Below are 22,754 nucleotides of genomic sequence, written 5' to 3'. Positions count from 1 at the left end.
AGAACTGTTGTGCTGTGAGGTATCCATTTGTTTAATGGTTGAGCTCTTTCATCCACTGTGGGGAGTGACTCTCAATGAGCTGTCTAAGTTTCTAGAAAGCCAACTGCCTGGAGCCCCCTGAGGGATCTGTCTGAGTTTACACCTCAGTGTGCTTTGAGAGGATGGCCTTTGGGTGAGAAAACAGCCACAGTGTTTAGTGGTTCTGCCTGTAGGAGCTCATACAAAAAAGGTAATTGTAATAGTATCTAGAGTGTTATCTAGAAGTTCTACTCCTGGGTATACAATCGAGCAACAGGAGTTAGTTTCCCAGAGAAAATGCATCATGACTATTTAGGGCATGATTATGCAAAACAACCAAGAGTTTTAGAAACAAATCAACCCTGAATTAACTAGTAAATAGATGAAACAAATGTAGTATATTCGTAAGATGGACTATTACTCAAGAAAAAAGAATGAAATAATGACAAGAGATGACACAGACAGCCTGGACCATTTTAGTGAAGTGAAAGGATTCATTCGCATTGTATTATTTTTGTCTTTATGTAAGGTCAACAAATGAGCAAATATGCAGAGACCCCCAGAAGTACATGAGGGGGCTGGAGGAACTGAGGGAAGTGGGGAAGAAGGATGGGGTGTTGAAAATTTCCTAAAATAGTTTGTGTCATGGCTATCAACTAACTATATGAATGTACTCAAAGTACTTCATGTAGATGAACTGTGTGATATGTTACTTAAATCTCAATGCTATTAATACAAAATATCTGAAATTAAGAACTCAAAAATGAAACATCCAGGTGGAACCCTCCATAACAAGCAACCTTTTATGACTTGCTCACATTATGACAATCTTAAGTAGAAATGTTTCCAAGAAGGTCACATTGTTTCAAAGCTGTCAGGGGCTTAGATTTCAGAACCTCTGCAAGCAGATTCTAGACTCACCCTGGTTGCCAGGATCCAAGGAGCCTGAACAGAGCCTGGAATGCGCATGCTTGGGAGGTGCACATCCAGAGAGCCTGAGTGACTGAGAGTCTGCTGGAGTTAGATCTATTGAGGACATGAAACATGGTAAATTGGGTAAACTGTTTTTGTTTAATCTCCCTCACTTAATTAAGACTTGTCAGTAGTAAGAAGTATTAGTAATAGTTACTAACTGGATAAGGCCTGTTCCTCTGGGAGGTGGATAAATATTCTCTGCTTTTTATAAGGGCAGAAATATACGGGCTTGGAAAGGTCAAGTGGGCTCCGGGCAGAGTGGGACCAAGCCTCAATCTTTCAGATTTTCACTGTATCCTGGTGTCCTCAGACACATGGTTCTGTCTGAATTGGGTTTTAAACAGCTCAAAGAAAAACAGTAAGTTTAGCAGAGCCCAGTGATTCATTATTCACATCCTTAAAACGCTCTAAAAGCATTTATGTATGTATTATGAAACATTAGAAGGCAGCTCTGGCCTGAGCGCCATCTACAGGCGGTGAACCTTATGTGCGTGGGGGCTTGTTCCTGGGTGTGGCGTTTTGTTGGAAGAACTTCAGGTTTGTTTTTATTTTCTGTTGAAAGACTGAATTTTAAGAGGTACATTTTCTTTCTCCCTTTCCCTCTCATCCTCTGTCCTTCTCATCCTCCCTCCTCCCTCCCTCCCTCCCTCCCTCCCTCCCTCCCTCCCTCCCTTCTCCTCCCCGTGTGTGCATGTCTGTGCACATGTGTGCACACATACATAAAAGCCAGAGGTCACCCTCGGGTGTCTCTCTTCAGTACTGTCCACCTTGCTTTTTGAGTTGGGGCCTCTCCTTGGCCTGGAGCTTAGGTTGAGTTTGCTGGCTGGCTAGCAAACTGAGGGGATCTACCTCTCTCCACTGTTCAAACAGGGGGATTACAGGCCTGTGCCCCATGCCTAGCTAATTTTTTTCTTATGGGTTCTGGGTTGAAGCTTGTGTAGCAAATATTTTACTGAGGTATATCCTCAGCTTAGGAGATACTTTTTCTTATCTGTAATTTGGATTCCTTATTCTTTTCAGACCATTTTGAGTATGTATAATATGATAAAGGCTAAATTATAATGTAAAAAAATGAGGAAACAAAATTATTTATCAAGTTTAAAATGGAATTACTTTGGAATCAAAGTAGATCTTCTGGAGCTATGATGAACTTGGCCCTGAAGAAGCAGTGTGGCGATTCTCCTCAGATCTGTAATTACATTGGTTTCCCAGTACGTTTTCCTTTGGGTCTGCACAGAAGTAAACATTGTAGGAGGTACAGAAACCGCCCACAGTGACTGCTGTGAGCTGTCCAGAGGAGAAGGGCTAGTTGGTTGCTGAGAGCTTTTCTGGCTAGTATTGTAGAGCAAAAGCCAGGAAACCAAAGAGAAATGAATAAGGGAAGGAATAAGTCTAGAGAAAGGGGGCAGCAGGCGCACACATGCCAGCTGCAGCAGCAGTGGATTTGTAAGGCAGGAGGGGCACCTGGGTGATGCATGCCAGCTGCAGCAGCGGTGGGGGTGGAAGGCAGGAGGGGCACCTGGGTGATGCATGCCAGCTGCAGCAGCGGTGGATGTGGAAGGCAGGAGGGGCACCTGGGTGATGCATGCCAGCTGCAGCAGCGGTGGAGTGGAAGGCAGGAGGGGCACCTGGGTGATGCATGCCAGCTGCAGCAGCGGTGGATGTGGAAGGCAGATGCATTATTGGACGGCAGAATTGGAGTGACAGGGAAGTACCGGTGCAGAGAGACTGAAGTTCATTTCTCTTGGAGGTGGAGGTGGTGTTAATGAGTGCATTTTGCTCAGCTCCAGCTGGGTTCCAGCCTAGCTCAGCCACTTAGTCAAGTGACTTGGGACCAATTTCTTTTGTGGTCTTTCGGCTTCAGTTTTCCCATCTATAAAATTTGGCTAGTAATTCCTACTTGGAATACCATATGGGTTTGATAAGTAGTGACTTTTAAAAAAAGATTTACTTTTTTATTATGTATACACTCTTCTGTGTGCATATATGCTTATATGCCAGAAGAGGGCATCAGATCTCATAGATGGTTGTGAGCTACCATGTGGTTGCTAAGAATTGAATTCAGAACCTCTGGAAGACCAGCCAGTACTCCTAACATCTGAGTCATCTCTCTAGCTCATAAATAGTAACTCTTTAGAGTCACTGTAAGAAAAAAAAGCCTGGAGAAGGTGCTGCTAAGGTAGCCTGCATCACACTAGAGTAATTTTACAGGTGTTAGACTGTTGAGAACAGCTGATCTCCTCTTTTTTTAAGATTTATTTTTATTTTGTGTTTGTGTGTGCATGAACATACCTGTGTGTATGTTGGTATACACATGTGTGTGGGTGCCAGTGGTGGCCAAAAGAATGCATCTGATCCCCTAGAGCTGGAGTTCCAAGCAGCCGTGAGCCACCAGACGCGGGTCCAGGGAACGGAATTCCATCCTTTCTCTGCAGGAGCAGCAAGTGCTCTAACTGCTGAACCACCTCCCCACCCCTGTGAACCTCTGATCTTTTGAGAAAATCAGATATTAAAACATCGTGGGCCTTGGGAAAGAGGCCTAAAATCCAGGAAGAAGCAGATGAAAATGTTTGCCTTGCCAACTCTGCCGATGGCACATCAGTGTGAGCCAGTGTTTGTGGAGCCCACCTGGTGACTTCTTAGCTCTTCCACTTCTGCCAGCGTTGAACTCTGGCGGCAGGCAGGATGGTGAGCAGGTGATCTCAGCGGCTCTCCGGTCTCCCGCAGCGTCTTTGTGGTCTGCCTCCTTGCCTCTTTAGCCCAGGGACATTTCCCTTGAGTGTGTTGTTACCACAAGGATGAGCTTTGGTTGTTGACAAACCATCACTTCCCTTTTGGAGAAAAGAGACTGGGCTCAGGAAACAAATGTGTACACTTCAGTTCTACCTGAAGTCTGTTGTGTTCTGTACCAGAGAGATGAGTGTGTCAGAGGAGTGTGGAAGGTGTGAGTTTGAGAATCTGAAGGGGTTGGTGAGTGTGTGTGTGTTTGTGTTGTGTGTGTGTGTGTGTGTGTGTGTGTGTGCTCGCGTGCGCGTGCGCGCACGTGCATGTGCACGTGCAGGTGTCCACCTTGGCTCAGGTAGTGTTTGTAATCGGAACAGATCTGATGAAGCAGTGTAGCCTGAGGTTTGAAGCGTGCCTCCTTCCTGCTGTGACAACTTACGCCTTTAGTCCCAGCACTGAGGTATCAAAGGCAGAGGCAGAGGCAGAGGCAGAGGCAGGCAGATCTCTGAGTTTGAGGCCAGCCTAGTTTACAGAGAGAGTTCCAGGACAGCCAGGGATACACAGAGAAACCATCTCAAAAACAACCATCTCAAAAAGAAATCCTTCTTTTTCCCCTTTGACAAAAGACAGCGCACGCAGCATGAATGTGAATTGGTTTAATGCTGACTTTGAAGAGTAGAAAATGGCCAATGAATGACCAGAAATGTTGATGGGTTTAACATACTGTACTAAAGGAACTCAGAGCAGCTCTGTCCGGGAGGGCAGCTATGGGAAGATGGGGGAGGGGAGGTGCGGCAGAAGATAACTGACTTGCTTGGTACAGAAGATTCGGTGCCTTTGTCTGCCAGGATGCGACTCACACTCCTCTGAGCTTCGTGATGCTGGTGGCCCATTCATGCCTGCTGTCAGGACAGGCCATTGGGCTGCTCTGTCACAGCTTTGCTTTTATCTCTGTCATTGACAGAGTGGTACATGGTCATTCTCCCTCATAAAATGAAGTGCTTTCTCCTAAAAATGTCCATTGCCAAGTTCAAAACAGTTCATTTCAATTGTGACTTCTGCTCTTGTGAGAAGAGAAATCGCTATTAGGAGGCATGAACTTTGGCTCATTTCTAAGGTGACTTGGTAGATTATAATCTGGTTGCCATAGCAACTCAGCAGCAGTGAAAATTACATGAACTAAACATTTGAAGAGAGATGTGTTGATATGATGCTTAAAAGCTATTTACCTTTATCTTTGTCCCTGAAGAATTGAAAAAGAAGGGATTAGGAACTGAAGTTTGTAAGCTAGTGTGTGTGTGTGTGTGTGTGTGGGGGGTGGTGGTGGTGTGTGTGTGCGTGCGTGTGTGTGTGTGTGTGTGTGTGCATGCGCACACGTGTCTGTCTGTATGCACGTATACAACACATACAGACTTTACACATAGATTTTGGAGGAGGCAGGGTGCTTCCAGATCATGCTTTGAATTGTGACCTGGTGTCAGTGATTACAAAAGACTGTCATGACTCTTCATGTAGTATGGTAGTCAAAGAGTATGACATCAATTCAGAAATCCTTTTTCATTTCTGGGGCTTTCCATAACATTGCTGAGTTGTATTCTCTGGGCCATCACTGACAATTGTGTGGAGAAGAGAATGTGTGAATTTGGGTTGTCAAAGAGAAGTAAGGCCTACTCCAGGAGGAAAATCATGCCTGATGCTTGCAATCTGATCAGGAATCCTTAGCTCTTGGTCAGAAGTGCATAGGCTCAGGGGTGAACGTACTACTGTTATTTTGCTAAATGGACATAGTATCACTATGCCCTCTAAATTTTTATCTTTGCTGCTTAGAGATCAGACCTCATCACAGAGACGTTTGTATGTGCCGTGGATGGTGGTTAGCAAACCCGCAAGTGGTCAGGCTGGAGAATGTAAGTCTGTGCAGTGCTCAACCATAGATGGGCCATCTCTCATACCCCCTTTCTCTCAAGGCTCCAGGACCATCGTAGGAGATGGGTCGGAAAGATGCTAAGAGCCAGAGGTCAGGAAGGACTGGGCGGGACCAGTATCTCCTGGTCCCGAGAGCTGCTGCACTTACGGACTCACGGCAGCTGTGGAGGACTGCACACTACCAAGTCCGTCAACATTCTCACCTAGACAGAGGAAAGGCTCACCATGCCCTGCCTCTAGCTGTGGAACGAGTGGCAGCTGACTGCAGCTATAGGATGGAGTCAGTTTTCTCTAACTGTGTGTGTGGCCTCTGGGAGCATAGCCATGCTTCAGTGTATGGATGGTCCCACACTCGTGCGTATTTGAGCAACACAAATTAGACACAGTGGATTATTGGAGGGTTAAAAAAAAAAGACATGGAGTAGACAGTGGTCCGGGAGGAATTGCTGGGGGGTGAGTGTGATCACATACATGTGTACATGGAGTAGACAGTGGTTCCGGGAGGAGTTGCTGGGGGGTGAGTGTGATCACATACATGTGTACATGGAGTAGATCATGGGTCCGGGAGGAGTTGCTGGGGGGTGAGTGTGATCACATACATGTGTACATGGAGTAGACAGTGGGTCCAGGAGGAGCTGCTGGGGGGTGAGTGTGATCACATACATGTGTACATGGAGTAGACAGTGGTTCCAGGAGGAGTTGCTGGGGGGTGAGTGTGATCACATACATGTGTACATGGAGTAGACAGTGGTCCAGGAGGAGTTGCTGGGGGGTGAGTGTGATCACATACATGTGTACATGGAGTAGACCGTGGTCCAGGAGGAGTTGCTGGGGGTGAGTGTGATCACATACATGTGTACATGGAGTAGACAGTGGTCCGGGAGGAGTTGCTGGGGGGTGAGTGTGATCACATACATGTGTACATGGAGTAGACAGTGGTCCGGGAGGAGTTGCTGGGGGGTGAGTGTGATCACATACATGTATACATGGAGTAGACATGGGTCCAGGAGGAGTTGCTGGGGGGTGAGTGTGATCACATACATGTGTACATGTATTGAATTCTCAAAAACTAAAGGTATTGTGTTTTTTAAAAAAAGAAAATGATACTTGTATTTTTATAAATCCTTAGACAAATTCTAGCATCACAGTGATGGGATGGAAACTATCTGCTTTATGTTTAACCCTCTAAGAATAAGTTTATAATGTGTGCCTGTGATTTAGGGCAGGGAAGAAAGTTGGACACTTTTTTGGACACACAGACTCGGTCCTAGTCCATCTTTGACAACCCAACTCCATATACTCTTTTTCTACACAATTGTCAGTGTGGTCCTGAGAATACAACCCAGCCATATTACGGCAAGTCCCAGGGAAGAAAAAGGATTTCCGAATTAGAAAGTGGTTGATTACCCCATGACATTGTACCACTATTAAAACCACGGGTATATCTTGTCAGGCTGGTCGTTATTGGAGCTCACATGGCTCATGGTTTCTTTCTAGCAGCTTATAATGCACCTTGTGGTGCTATGGACGTTCACCAGCATCTTCTCCAATAGCTTATATTGCCTCTTGTGTACTATGAAAGTTCACCTGCAGTTAGGAAGCGTCTGAGCCAGTACCAACTCGATTTCTCTGTGTCCTGTGACCAGAGTATTAGACTCCTCAGCAATAGGACCTTATCCACCGAGTTCTGGTGGACAACCAAGAGCAATGGGAATAGCTTTCGTCATTCTGGGGTTCTGAGCAACAGCTCCAGGGGGCACCCCACACCCGATGCTGGTTTTTGGACAAGCATTGTCTCCTATGTAGGGTAACTCCAGTTAAACTCTTTTATGAAAGTAAATAAATTAGGAAGCTCATAAAGTACCAGCTTTGCATATGGTTTTCTTTAACATCCTTACTGTGTCTAGTCTTCATCGCTCCTCTCCCCACTTGTTTGCTTCCTGTCACTTATATTATGGCCCCTCCTCCCTTAGGCCCCCCACCCCTTATTGAAGCGCTGTTTTCCAGGGTGGAGTGTAATAGAGCCGTGATGTATGTTTATGTGAAAACAAAGCTGACTCAGACGATTTCCGTGTTAAAGGAATAACTAAAACCTCCGGCTGGAGAACACCAGAGATGCTTTAATCACTCTGGAGATCTAAAAGGATTTCCTTTTGAGTTCTTAAAATGGCACACCGCCTTCACATGGGTGAGAACGGGGAGGAGGAAGCCTGAAAGATTATTGACGCAATTACTGTGGGGGGGAAAGCAAATGATTGTGAAATAATTTATCCTTCAAAATAATATGAAGCATCCGGGATGAGGTTTGGACTGCTTTCTCTTGAATGATCATGATGATTTTTCAGTTAATGTATTTCTTAATTAAAAGAAATTAATGCCTCAGCAGTATCTCCTGCTGTGAATTATTATTTGAACAAAATATGTGGATGTTAAAAGATTTAGATTATAAATTACATGACTTTGATCTGAATAGTGTTATAAAGCAGATAAATTGTACATAAAAGAAGTTTGTTTAAATTACATCTCATGAGATCCTCTAAAATTTAAAATCATTTTAAATTTATGTATATGTGTGATCGTACATGATTATATTATGCCATGTGCATCTGCAGATGTCAGAAGAGGGTGTTGAGTCCCCTGGAACTGTGAAGCACCGCGTGGGTTCTGGGAACTGAACTCAGGTCCTCAGCAGGAGCAGTGAGCTCTCTGAATGACCGAGCTGTCCGGCTCTCCAGTCACTAATCTTATTACATCTTAATTCTTGAGCTAATCTTGTGAGACAATTTCCTTAGGTTTTCCAACCATACTTCATTCAGAGAAAGGGTTGTCAGGCATGGCCTAGTCAGTCAGATCTTATCCCAATAGTACCTCAGGTAAAGAAGGAAGCAAGCACTAAAATAATTGTTAACGTAATTAGTGAATTGCAGTTGCAGATTCTAGAACTCTTAGCTGTTTACAGAAGCAGTATTGGAGGGCCGATCTCAAGGAACACAGTGCTTGAAGGTTTCAGTGCTTTAGAGCAGGCTTACTGCGAGGACCCTGAAGGAATGACAGCCTTGTAGAGTCTGTGTCTACAGACAGGTTGATGAATGTGACAGAGCTGATCTTGTCCCTGCTGATACGAAACTATAGTTAGGACTCACTTGTATTTAGTTTTAAATCAGTGATTTTTTTTTAAAGTTTTTTTTTTTTTCCATTTTCATACCAATCACAGCTCCCCCTCCCTCCCCTCCTCCCATTCACTCCCCACCTTCCCTTCACCCCACCCCCCATCTTCTCCTCAGAGAGGGTAAGGCCTCCCTTGGGGAGTCAGGGAAGTCTGGCATATCAAGTTGAGGTAGGGCCAAGCCCCCCCCAACCCCCCGTATCAAGGCTGAGCAAGGTGTCCCTTCATAGAAAATGGGGTCCAAAAAGCCATTTCATGCACCAAGGGTAGATCCTGGTCCCGCTGCCAAGAGCCCCATGTGCTGCCCAAGCCACACAACTGTCACCCACATTCGGAGAGCCTAGTTCAGTCCCATGCAGGTTCCCCAGCCATCAGTCCAGAGTCAGTGAGCTCCAACTAGCTCGGGTCAGCTGTCTCTGTGGGTTTCCCCATCATGATTTTGACCCCCCTTGTTCATAGAATCCCTCCTCCCTCTCTTCCACTGGACTCCAGGAGCTCCGCCCAGTGCTTAGCTGTGGATCTCTGCATCTGCTGGAAATCAGTTGCCAGATGGAGGTTCTATGATGACAATTAGGGTAGTCGTCGATGTCTTAAATCTGTGATTTTTCCTCTTCTTATCCATTGATTAGAACTAAATCTGTGAGGCTGTTGAAGAGATCATGCTTCACCATAGCTGCTTCCCATCTCATGTTTTGGAAGTTACCTTCTGAGATTAAATATCTGTGTCTATGTAAGAAAACATTTATTCTAGGTTATATATTGAAACATTTGAGTATTTGCTGAGGGTCATTTATTTTATGCTGTTTATTTTTTAAGATTTTTTTTAATACAGATGTTCTTTTCTAACCTTTAAAATTTTATAAATTGCCTTCTATTGTTATTTGATACAACCGCATCTCCCAGCAGAGTTGGTCAAATATTAATTTCTTGTGCTGTTTTCCTTTGTATGTAAAGTTTGTGTACGTGGTGTTTTTCTAATTTAAGTTTGTGTCTAAACTCAGAAAGAGAAAAGAAAATTGTGTTTTCCAAAGAGAAAGTGTAGTATAATCAAGTTTTGGTTATATAAATAGTATGGGACAGTATATGAGGCCATGAGCAGATGTGTGTTGTCCTATCTTTCCCAAACTTTGAGTGGGTTTAAGATTTATACCCTAAATTTTGTGCTGATACAAGATTTGGTGTCACGTGCTTCCTGCCAAGTGCGAACCGCAGGGCAGGGCAGGGCAGAGGGGCCAGGGCATTGGTGCTAACTGCAAATTTCTGTGTTTTCACAGGTCATTCTTGTCCAAGTTAACCCAGGGGAGACCTTCACCATAAGAGCTGAGGATGGGACACTGCAGTGCATCCAAGGTGAGGAAGGCGTTCGGTAAACATGCTAATCAAAGGATTTCCCCTTCATTATAAAGGAAGTAAAGTTTCCCTCTGTGTGTTTACATGTGATTTTCTAAAGCAATTATATTTTCTCTTTATTCTTCTGTCATCCGGTCTCAAATATATTATGATTCTCTTCACCCGATACATCCAGTGGTATTATGTATTGGATGCCCATTAGTTATCCATGGCTGAATGGCATAATAAAGGACATTCATCACCTCAGTTTCTGTGGGCCAGGGAGTGGCTTAGCTGTGTCTAAGGCTCTGGGACCCAGGAAACTAAAGTCAAAGTGTGGGTATCAGCTGCAGTCTTCTCGCAGGTCTGGACACACATCCAGACACACTTGGGTCCTTGTTGGTGACATTTAGCTTTGTGAGGCACTTCCTTCTCTTGCCTCCTGGTTAAGTGGGCCTCTGCAGAGGAGGGGGTAGTGGACTTACATGGCAGCTGGCGTCAGTAGAGTGACTAACTTCAGGGTAAGAGGGAGTCAGAGATATACTGACTCCCCACCCCCACCCCCCTCCAGAAGGGTAATCAAGGTCATGAATACCAGGAGGCAGCTGCCAACCACTGTTTACCCCGTGGCCCCCGATGTTTCATGCCTCCTCCTGAGATCTCCAGAAGGCCTACCCTAGTATCCTATCCTCAGAATCCAGACTCTTGTCCCTAAACTGTGAATACAGGTCCTTAAGTACCATGTCTGGGACATCCACTGGCTTCTGTTGGGGTGCTCCTCTCAGTGGCTCAGAGATCACAGAGATCTGTCTCGGGGGTGCGGATCCGTGTAGAGTCCTGTTTGCTGTGGTGATACCAGCCCTCCACCTGGACTCCACTGTGACCATTCTGGAAAGGACAGCTGATGATAGCTCTTCTCGGTAGTTGGGAATGTGGGGCCAGCAGGAAATTGTGATGTAATTGAGATCAGTATTAGGCTATTGGGTAGACTGAATCTAACCAGAGACTGACTTGGTTACCAGTCCGTGTCAGGTGAGAGCAAATGTGTGACAGTGTCCCTTCCCTGTCATGGGCTTCAAAGGAACAGTCGCCTTTTCCTTTTCATTGTTGAGAAAACAGCAGACTGCTTTACCGTGCAAGACTTCCTTGGGTTTGGAAGAACAGTGACTTACAACTCAAAAACTAATGAACATATGTTAAAGATTTAAGCCTAATGAATTTTAATTGGAGTTAAACGAAGAATTTAATGATTTTACCAATGACTTTTTGCTGACTGTAACTCTCGAGCCAGTGCTGTTGGAATTATTTTTAGTATTATAAACTTAGTCTTCATTGAGAAAAGTAGGATGAAACTTCAGGGCAAGGAAGAGAGAGAAACATTTTGAAATAGTGTGGGATCAGACTCTTCTCCCTCTTGTAGTACCATCATAAGTGGACCTGGGCTGCAGTTAAGCTTCGAAGGCCGTCTCTTCCGGACTCACACTGGGAGATCTAGATGGAAACTCCTTCTGTTAGATTGAAGTTGAGATGTCCAGTTCAGGAAGAAAGCAGTTCCCAAATCCCAGCAACTAAGAGTTGGAACCAAAAAGATCTGGAGTTAGGGTCATCCTCAGCTACATTGTTAGTCAGAGTTCAAGGCCAACCTGGGCTACAGTGAAATTCTATCTCAGACAAACCACAAAGTGGTTGAGTCCCTGGTTATGGTAACAGTAGAGCTCCATGAAGTTTCCAATAATCTGTGTCCACCCCCCAACTGAGAATGTAAGGTAGAATATATAAAAGCAAATGGCTGCATAGATCAACGTAGATCCTTGTAGTTTGTTTCATGGGAGTGTGTGTATGATAGGAATGGGACTGTGTAGTGTCTGTGTGGACATGTGCGGATATATTCATGGAGTTGGCTGTTCCATTAGAGTTTGAGTCTATGTCAGTAACTGGCAATGCACTCCAGAGGCAATGTTGGGAGTCTGCTGCTCTGTCCACAAAGGGACCATGATGATTCTTGGCGATAAGTGATACTAACATCCTCCTAGTGATTTAAAAATGCCTCTGACTGAAGCAGAATGAAGTCTGCTTACCTTTGGCTGCCTCAGCCTTCTTATTCTTTCTTCTTTTCTGGAGACCTAGACTCTAAATTATCTTCGTCTGGGGCATGGTGTTCCCTGGCCTAGTTCATTGAAATGCCACCACACAGAATGAGAGAGACAGGGACCAGGGACATGTGCTGGGCCAGGGTTTGGGGGAGGACGGGGCAGATGGCTGAACTCAGAAGGATGAAAGGAGAGTTGCCGGCAGGTGCAACCAAGTCTAGAGCACAGGCAGGCGCCCGGGCGTCGGCCCCGACAACCTCCACCCGAGCGCCGCTGGGAACTGTCCAGCTGTAGGTGTTGATGCAGTCGGTCGGATGTGGGGACTCGCTGTCCATTGCAGCTATTGGCGCAGGCTCTTATGGCTTCCTTCCATTAGCTGGATTTCATCCGTGTTGCTGTAACATTCATTTCACTTGGGCTGTACTCTGGGTGTTCTCCTTTAGCAAATGTGACAGGCACACGAGCAAGCTGAGGCCTGTCTAAATGGATTCATATTCTGAAAGCTCATGCCCTGAGAGACCACTGTTCCTCCCTCGTATGGCTGACTCCATAGCCCGACTTCTTCATGTCCATCCCTGCCATTTTCTGTCCGGCATGTCACATAAGAGGACTTGGGACGGGATGCCAACAGGAGGACTCAAAGGCTAGAATGAAGCAGAGCTGCTTTGCCTAGCTGAAGACGGTCGTTTTGCTAGTGGAACTGTGATGCACAAATTCAGGACATGCAGACAGTGTTCAGAACTTAAATTCTTTCTGTCCAGTGTCACGTTTGGACTCGGCTCCCAGGTTGAGACTTCATTTTCTCCTTTCTGGGAAAGGAGAGGTATAGTAATGGAATACTGGGACCAAGGAGAGACTGTTTTCCCTTCGTGTGTGAGTGTGTATGTTTGCATGTTTGTGTGGTTGCTTGTAGGTACATGTAGCTGTCTGTGTGTGACTGGATATGTTTGTGACGGTATGTGTGTGTTCGTGTATGGCTGTGTGGTTGTGTATGTGACTGTGTGTGGACACAGAGGTGATGGGACACGCTCAGGTGCCGTTCTGCAAGTCCTCTTCCCCTTGTTTTATAGGATGGTCTCGTCCTGGGGCTTGTCTACTAGGTGAGGTTCTCTTCATCAGCCCCAGGAATCTACTGAGTCTCCTTCTCCCTGGCGCTGGAATTACAAGTGCACAACACCACTGTGCCCAACTTTTTGTTTGTTTGTTGTTGTTTTTTTCAAAACAGGGTCTTTCTGTGCAACAATCTTGGCTGTCCTGGAACTTCGTGGACCAGGCTGGCCTCAAACTCACTGAGATCCTCCTGCCTCTGCCTCCCAAGTGCTGGGATTAAAGGCGTGCTCCACCACTGCCTGGCTCACATGAGTCTGGGAGTTGGGCTCAAGCTTTTATGCTTTCATAAGAGTTTATCCAGGGAGAACTGTCTCCCAGCCCCTTGTGCCCCTCAAAACATAGGAGGAAAGAGTCAGAAGTTGAATCCCATCGTACAGCCCTCTGAAAGAGGTGTTTGCATTTTAGTTGGGATTGCATCAAAGGGAATGAGGTTGCTAGGGTTAATTTCCCGGTGTAAGTCATCAGTGTAGGTGACCTTCCCGGAAGTTCTCAGGCGCACACACCATTTTCTGCTGGCTGGAACCTCCAGACTGCCGACTTTGCTTTTGTAGCCACAGCCAGGAGGCTGAAGAACACTTCGGGAAACGAGTGATAAAAGATTAGAGTTCTGGACATTTTGAAATCACACTGAGGTCAGCCCTTTTGTTTATAGTTTAATTGATTCGCCACATAACTTTCTCTGTACATCATTATGGCTTCACTAAAAAAGACCCCAGAAACTCAGCATGATGTCATTAAACAGCAACTTGGAAGTCGAAAGCAGATTAATGTTGAAGAGTATGATTGCTTTGGGAAAAAAAAAAAAAAGAGTTGTTTTTTGGGAATGTCCTTGGTGATAACGAAGGGAGAAAAACACAGGAAACATACAATATGCTGTGAAAGCAGATTCATTTCTGATGGAATATTTCCCAATATTTCCATAAAATATGAATCCTAAGTGTTGGAGGCGGGCAGCAAAGGGCACAACATCCAGTCCGCTGGAGACTGTTCTGTACCTGTGACAGCAGAGACCAGGTACACACACAGTTGTGTAAAGAACGGTCAGGGAGAAGGGTCTTAGTAATCAATAAGGATTCTGGCCTTTGCTTACAGCCAGGAATTAGTAGACGGCAGCGTGGGTCTCATTATTTTTGTGTCGCTGTCTAAGCCGAGGTGCTGGCAGGGGAGCTTTCCTTCCTGTCCACACATGCCATCTCTTTATCTGGGCCATTTCTCTGCTCTCTGCAGAATCCTCCTGCCAAAACAAACACTCCGCTTCCTGGAAGGCCTCAGTCTGCCCGTTCCTAGAGCCCTTCTGGACCACTGCCCATCCACTTTGGCTTTCCTCTGGGCTAGGGAGGGGCAGGTAGAGGGAGCCCCATCCAGGTTGATATGGATGCAAACCTTTCCCTGGCCCTGTTAGAATCCCAAGTCAGCACTCCTCCACCCTGCTCCCCGGCAGGCCAGCTTGAGTGCTGAGTGGACTCAGGCTGGTTTGTGTTATGCCAAGTGTGATTCCTTTACGTGTTACTATTTTATTGAGAGTTTAATTATGTTGAGTTAATATGCTTTTCACGGTCTCAGAAATCTCCCCAGAACTTTTAAAATTTAAATCACACTGATGCTTGAAGTCAACTGTTTGCTTTAGAGAAACATTTAGTGACTTCTTTATATTCTTTAATTGCGACTCTGCAAGTTCATTCTCTTCCTCTCTCCTACACCCTCCCCTCCCACCTCCCCTCCCTCCTGCTTCCTTTCCTCCCTGGTGCTGGGGATTGGGCTTGAACCTAGTATTATTTTACACAAACACTCTACCATTGACCAACATTCCCAGCGAAACATCTTTAAATTTTGAAGAATTAGCATACTGACCTTCTGTTAATGATATATTTTTCATGTTTTAAGACCTGAAAAAAAAGTGAATATCATGACAATTTGATCAAAAACTGAATTGCTTGGAAAGCATCCTTATGTTAATAAATACATAACTATCTAAAAATATCCCTTGCCAGTGGTTTTGTCCAGAATGGATTTGGTATCTTTTTACGACGACATTACCCTGCTAGCTTGTGTTAAGTGGGTCAAGACCTTGAAATGACAGCAGCGTATGGAAGGAAGTGTGCGAAGTAACTGTAGAGACGCTGAGATGAAGCAGCTCCGAAGCCCTCGCAGTGTGCAGCTCTGTGTCGTTCTCCCCCCACCGCAGTGGGGGACTGGATCACTGATGGACACTGCGCTCTGCTCTGTGCCTCTGAATGACATCATTGAGAGCAGTGCATGTTGAATTTCCTCATTTGTCCCCTTCCCCCAACATGGGATTCAGCACACAGAATGGCACAGGGTACCTAATGTTCCTTCAAAAACATTTTGTCCTTTCAGTGCATTTGTTAGATTTGGTGGGTTGGGAACAGTGGCCGTCACTCTTTCCAACAACCTCACGGCAGGGTCAAGGACCTCAAGTAGCTCCTTGCCATGAACAGTCGTGGCTGGGCTTCACAAGCTTGAGGCAGACTGTAGTTTAGCTTCTTAAATGTAAACTGGGCATTAATGAGAAATTGCTCTCTAACTAACTGAATACCCGGGAAAGAGAGCCTGCTTTTGGTGCTTCCAAAGCAAACCCTGCCTGGGCCTAAATGAAACCATATTTTGATGGGGAAAAAAAATCTTGAGATGGTTTGAAAATGAAGTTACTGTTGTCTGAGTGCTCTTGCTTATTTTAGTATGTTGGGTCTGGGATTGATTATTTGATGGTATTCCATTATTTGTGACCTATCCATATTAGAAATGATTCTTTCTATCCAGGGTTAGGATGTGATGGCTCATTTTTCTACATGAGAAGCTGCTTTGGATTTTGTGAGGGATTCTGATCAACCGAAGTGATTCCATGATTGGGAAATCTTAGCACTGAAACTTGTAGGGCTTTTCTTGCCCAGGCTAGCCCCAGTGTCTTGCCATCTTTCTGAATGACCCAGAGCTGTTGTGCATGGGAATGAGCTCATTCCTCCTGGGAGACTCCAAGGCAAGAAGAGCTGAGCTTGTAGGAGAACCTGGAATATACGGGGTGTGAAACATACCCCTAACTCGAGCCCGGTTAACACTCTGTCACTGACCTGCAACTTTACAATCTCAAGACTCAAGTGTTAGCTGCAAGACAGATGGTCTTTCACCTGTCTGTGTGCTTGCTTCTCTTGTTGTTTTTTTAAACTTCTCCATTCTTAGATTGTGTGTCCTCATGAAACAGACAGAATGACGTCAGTTCTGAAGCACACCTCATCTCTGAGGTGTTTCCTCGCTTTATTTTATAGTTGCTCTAGCTTTTTCTCCAAATACAGACTGAGCGATGTGCATAACTTCGTGCCACACATGCCTCCCATATGCTGACCTGATTGACACCCCCGCAGAGCCAGCAGAAAGTTCTCTAGCAGAGTCTTCTCTACACGGGCTGGTAGATACTAAAGGATGCAGAGCAGAGAGTCCACCATATGGACTGGGAGACAGGAGAGATGTGATTGTGGAGGTTGTCTTCATCGCATGGGGACGGAGTGGTGTCACAGGGCCGGGTTCCATCAGTGCCTGACATCTTCCCCAGGAGACCTTCCCAGTAGAGATACCTAGTGTGCCTGTTGTCTTACAGTAGCTGTAACTCTGATAGGATTGTGAGAAAATTCATTATTTTTATATCAAAAGCGCTATTATCAGTGTCACAGTTGTTGACATATCATCATCATTGTCATCATCATTATCTAGTATTGTACAGAATGTTAATTGTTTTCTTAAAGTAGCTGTATGATTTAGAGTGGGGAGTGACGTGTCCTACTATGGAAATCAATTAATTGAATGTCCAGCCTCCAATTCACTGCTTCTTTACAACACGCTGCTCCCCGGGCTGGCTTGGGTGGCACCTGTTGAAACCTTTCAGCTGAGCTTTCTGGGAATGTGCAAGCTGATCAGCTATACGCTTGTCTAGAGCACAATGAGCTCACTGTTGTCCACATTCAAAGTAGGTCTCCTGGTAGCCCGAGCCTTGGATGTTGCATTTCTCTTGGACATAGCTGTTCAGTCTCACACAAAGCCCGAGCAGCCACACAGGCTTTTAGACCCTCTTATTATACCCAGGAAAGCAGGTTCTCTCAGTATGCCTCCCATCTATAGGTGTTGCCATAACTCGCCTACTTCTTCCCATCTTTATCTAATTTAATTTGTCCTGTTATTGGGTAACACTAAAAGCGCAGTGTATTAGTGACTTTCCTCCTACATGTCACAAAAGCCATTTAAGGAGGAGGAGTTTCCGTTGGCTCATACCTGAGAATGGTTGGACATCGATCATGTCATGGTGGGGAGCGTGGGGTTGGCTGCATTACGCCTGCCATCAGCAAACAATGCTGGTGTCTGGCTGGCTTTTTCCTTTCCATTCAGTTTGGGTACCCCCATGGGATGGTGGTGTCCACATTTAGGGTGACTCTTCCCTCCTCACATAAACCTCTCTGGAAATCCTCTCATAGACAAACCCAGAGTTCTGTCTTCCCGGTGATTCTAAGTCCCGTCAGCTGGACGCTGAGAATCGGTGAGCACAGGCAGTAAGGTGTATTGGTAGGGTTTGGAAGTGACCGGCCTGGCTTAGGGGTCTGCACTGGGCTGCGGCCTGGACGGGCGGCTCAGCAGGTAAGAGCTCCTGCTGCCTTTGCAGAAGACCCTGGTTCAGTTCCACCCGTGTCAGGTGCCTCTCGAGTGCTTATCACTCCAGCTTCAGGATGAGCATCTGCCGTGTTCATCTGGCTTCTTGAGGGTACTGATGAACACTTACCTACACGTGAGTGAGTGAGTGTATGTGAGTGTGTGTGTGTGTGTGTGTGCGCGCGTGTGCAATTAAAAATGAAATCTCTGTTATAAATTATGCAGTGAGTCACTTCACATTTCTAACTCTCGGTAGAATTTCTGCCCCGTTTCTCTAGAATTAGAACAATGGCTATCTTGAAGGATGACTGTGTGGCTAAAGGAGGCGCTACGTAGAAAGCACTAAGAATTTCAGAGGGACTGGGGAGATGCTCAGTGTAGGTGCTGGCTACACAAGCAAGGATGCTGGAGTTTAGATTCCCAGCACCCATGCAAATGCCAGACATGGTGGTGCACACCTGTAATCCCAGTATCCTGGAGATGATGGAGACAGGTGGTTACATACCTGTAATCCCAGTATCCTGGAGATGATGGAGACAGGTGGTTACACACCTGTAATCCCAGTATCCTGGAGATGATGGAGACAGGTGGTTACACACCTGTAATCCCAGTATCCTGGAGATGATGGAGACAGGTGGTTACACACCTGTAATCCCAGTATCCTGGAGATGATGGAGACAGGTGGTTACACACCTGTAATCCCAGTATCCTGGAGATGATGGAGACAGGTGATTGCACACCTGTAATCCCAGTATCCTGGAGATGATGGAGACAGGTGGTCACACACCTGTAACCCCAGTATCCTGGAGATGATGGAGACAGGTGGTTACACACCTGTAATCCCAGTATCCTGGAGATGATGGAGACAGGTGATTGCACACCTGTAACCCCAGTATCCTGGAGATGATGGAGACAGGTGATTGCACACCTGTAACCCCAGTATCCTGGAGATGATGGAGACAGGTGGTTACACACCTGTAATCCCAGTATCCTGGAGATGATGGAGACAGGTGATTGCACACCTGTAATCCCAGTATCCTGGAGGTGGAGACAGGCGATCTATCCTTGGGGCTTGCTGCTAGCTAGCCTGACCAAATTGGTGACCTCCAGGTTCAGTGGGAGACACTGTCTCAAAAAAATTGAGGTGAGGAGTGACAGAAGAAAGCACTTGTTAACCTGTGACTTTCTCAAGTTGTATGTCCACATACCAATGAGCATGTGTACTTGCATGCCCACATACCTATGAGCATGTGTACTTGCATGCACACACACCTGTAAACATTTGTACTGCATGCCCACATACCTGTAAACATTCATCTTGCATGCACATACACCATACATGCATATGCATGACAAAGAAAAGAAAAAAAACAATATCTCCTGAGTCACAGTGAGACGACCAGAAATAAGAAAGGTCAACTCCAGGTCATGGGCAGATGATGAGCAGCCTTTCATCTTTATTGCTCCTTACCCTGCATCATCACAGAAAATGCACTGGAGTTACTGTGTGTGGTTTTTTTTTTTTTTAAAAGATATTTTTACATTTTTGTGCTAAAATTTCAAAATAATATGCTTAAGAATTATGCAACAGGAATGTATTGGAGAAATTATGGCTACCCACTACAGGAATGCACTTTCCAACCCTTTTGCTTTCCAGGCTTGCTAATCAGAGATTAAAATGTCACCTCTGAAGGTGACACTACTGTTTGCAGTTTTTTTAAATGTTACAGATCTTCCCACACAGTGCCACATGACCCAACTGTCTGTCACATTTAACTTCACAGCTTGTAGTCTTTAGTTTTTGCTTAAATTTTTCTCTCTTCTCCTCTCCTCTCCTCTCCTCTCTTCTCCTCTCCTCTCCTCTCTCTCCTCTCCTCTCCTCTCCTCTCCTCTCCTCTCCTCTCCTCTCCTCTCCTCTCCTCTCCTCTCCTCTCCTCTCCTCTCCTCTCCCCTCCCTCCCTCCCCTCCCCTCCCTCCCCTCCCCTCCCCTCCCCTCCCCTCCCCTCCCCTCCCCTCCCCTCCCCTCTTCTTCTCTTCTCTTCTCTTCTCCCCCGCCACTCTCTCAAAGCTTTGCTCCTATACTTGCAAACTGAAGTAGAATAATTGCCACACAGGGAGGCCAACATAGAAGGCTGTTTGGGCCTCACCACCAGACAGGCTCGTCAGTAATAAGCTCCAGATTCATGAGAGACCATGTATAAAAATAAGATGGGGCAGGAGGGCCAGCACAGCGGTTAGGAGTGCTTGCTGTTCTTACAGGGGACTAGAGTTTGGGTCACTCATGAACACCTGTAACTCCAGCTCCAGGCAATTTCTTTGGCTTCGTGGGTATTGCTCCCCATATGTGGCACATGTATACACACACACACACACACACACACACACACACACACACACACAAAAGAAAAAAAAAGAATTAATCTTAAGGTAAAGTAAAAAGCTAATGAGGAAAGGTGGCCAATGTCGACCTCTGACCTTCATATGCACACACATGCATGTGTACTTGCATGCACCTGAACATATAGAAGCATGCACACATGCATATCACTTTTTTGTTTTGTTTTTTTGAGACAGAGTTTCTCAATGTAACAGTCCTGGCTGGCCTCTAACTCACAGAGATCCACTTGCCTCTGCCTCCCTGAGTGCTGGGATTAAAGACATGTGCCACCACTGCCTCGACTTACACCCAGATTTCTTAAGACATAAACTCATAGAATTGCTTTCTTTTTTGTATGTCTGAGGTTTGTTTGTTTGTTTGTTTGTCTGTCTGTTTTTGGTCTTTTTGAGACAGGATTGCTCTGTGTAGTTTTGGTGCCTGTCCTGCCTGGAACTCGCTCTGTAGACCAGGCTGGCCTCGAACTCACAGAAATCCACCTAGCTCTGCCTCCTGTGTGCTGGGATTAAAGGTGTGTGCCACCACCGCCTGGCATGTGTCTGAATTTTTCCTCTTTCTTGTTTTATTTGTTTCTAGTGAACTGAATTCTGCACCAGGACTCTGGTTTGGAAGGCTTTGTCTGTTTAGGGATTTCCTTTCCTTTTCTCTTTGCCTCAGTTCCCACAGAATGATAGGATTAGAAAAGACATCCTAGGGATATTGTAGAGCCTAGTATTTGGAGATTTCTGAGTTAGGAAATTTATAGAGATACAAAACATAATCTGAATGCAAGTGTGTGTTTCAATCAGCTGGTCACTGTGCAGGAAACCCCAAAGGACCAAATCAAAAGGAGGAGGTCTCACATGGAAAATAATCTGAAGAAACAGGAAAGGGTTCAAGCAGAAACCTAGGAGAAGGGAAGTGAGTCAGTTCAGGAGAGACAGGCGCCTGCATGCCAGAGCTCTGGTGCAGAAGGGAGCAGCCTGGGAGGGTCTCATTGATGGGAGGAAGTGCCATGGTAACACAGATCACAGGATTACTTGTATCATTTTTCACTTCTCCATGTAGACAGGGGCCTATTGTAGAAATTTAGAACTTTGGGCCCACTTCTAAAGACCTGTTTCAGGCTCAAATTGTTTATTCCCAGAGCAGTTGTCTACAACAGTCAAAAGGCCAAGGAGTGTCCTTAGCATCAGTCAGGATAGTGTTGTGTATTGGGGGGAGGCAGGGGCATTCTTCGGCTGGTTTTTGAGCTAAGTTTTTTGGTCATTTTTTGACTTCTTATTGCACCTGCCATGCTGGTATTTGCAATTAACATTCTTCAGAAGCAAAGAGAATGCCAACCTCCAGCTCAGCTATAACTTCAGAACCACAGGTGTGTTCTACCTGCTGCTTGGCGCTCCCCAAGCAATCCGAATTAGCCAGAGGACAGCCTTTGAGGAAAGTGAGCCAGAGCGCCGAAAAGCAGCCCTGGAAATGGTGTCAGGGGGACAGAGGAGATGGTTCAGTAGGAAAGCAAAGGGTCGCCTCTCCCTTGCTGGTACGAACTTGCTGACTGTGGGCCGTCCACCCTCTGCTTTGTGCAGCTTTTTAAGGACAGGTTTACATCACAGGTCACTGGACTTAGGCCATGCAATAAAAATCACTTGATTACAGTGGTAATTTTTTTCTTTCCTTGTAACTAAGAAAACCTGACAAACCCTCTGGCTTCCTGAGAAGAGCAGTGGGGTCTTCTGATGGAGGCAGGCAGGGGTGCCTTCTGTCCGGCCCATTTGCCAGGGCCTCGGGGTTCCCCACCACACAGGAGAAGCCAGCCAGTCACTTTCTCATATTTTGTCTACCACCAATTTCTCTTTCTACTCCCACTTTTTACATTTTTATTTTCACAAGAATCCTAAAGTTTGAATAAATTCTAATGTGGGCATATTTCAAGAGTCCAGATGAGTTTTTCTATTTGAAAGTGAGGTATTCAATTTTTGCTTGAGACTCCTATTTCTGGTAATACATGGATTTCTCTGAAATTTTCTTAATGTATTTAACCTGGGCTAGTAACAAAAATAAAGTACAAGGCCTAGTATTTTTCTTTACTATTTAGTTTTTAGTTAGCTTACAGATTTACAAATTTCTCATGGCATTTTTATCACCCTAACCCATATGGCTTTATGCTAGTTACCATCCATTCTAGCTGTAGGCTTGAATTACTCATAGTTAAAAAGATGGCTTTGGTGAATAGCTGTGTAGGTAATGGACAGAAATAGTTCAGTCCTCGGGAGTGGGAGAGGTGGAGGTAGGGCTCACTGACCAGCCAGCTAGCCAGCCAGCTAGCCTATTAGGAGAATTCCTGGACAGTGAGAGACTTGGTCTCAAAAAACAATGTGGACAGCTCCTG

The 22,754-nt window shown here is 45.5% G+C and overlaps 1 protein-coding gene across 4 annotated transcripts in view; it reads left to right on the top strand.

The window, feature by feature from the left end:
• The window catches only part of Fndc3b (fibronectin type III domain containing 3B), a 318,394-nt gene that overhangs the window by 89,551 nt on the left and 206,089 nt on the right, over positions 1-22,754 (top strand). For 3 of the 4 annotated variants that reach the window (XM_028875811.2, XM_037206506.1, XM_028875812.2), the window contains exon 3: positions 10,084-10,159. In XM_028875811.2, coding sequence (XP_028731644.1) covers positions 10,084-10,159 — 76 coding nt within the window. Of the gene's footprint in view, positions 1-964; positions 1,066-10,083; positions 10,160-22,754 lie in introns of those variants that run through there. The other variant, XM_037206507.1, reaches the window with a different exon arrangement.

This window comes from Peromyscus leucopus, chromosome 6, assembly GCF_004664715.2.
Source record: "Peromyscus leucopus breed LL Stock chromosome 6, UCI_PerLeu_2.1, whole genome shotgun sequence".
NCBI lineage: Eukaryota > Metazoa > Chordata > Mammalia > Rodentia > Cricetidae > Peromyscus > Peromyscus leucopus.
Note: the sequence above shows the minus strand (reverse complement) of the source record. Positions and strands in the feature narration are given on the sequence as shown.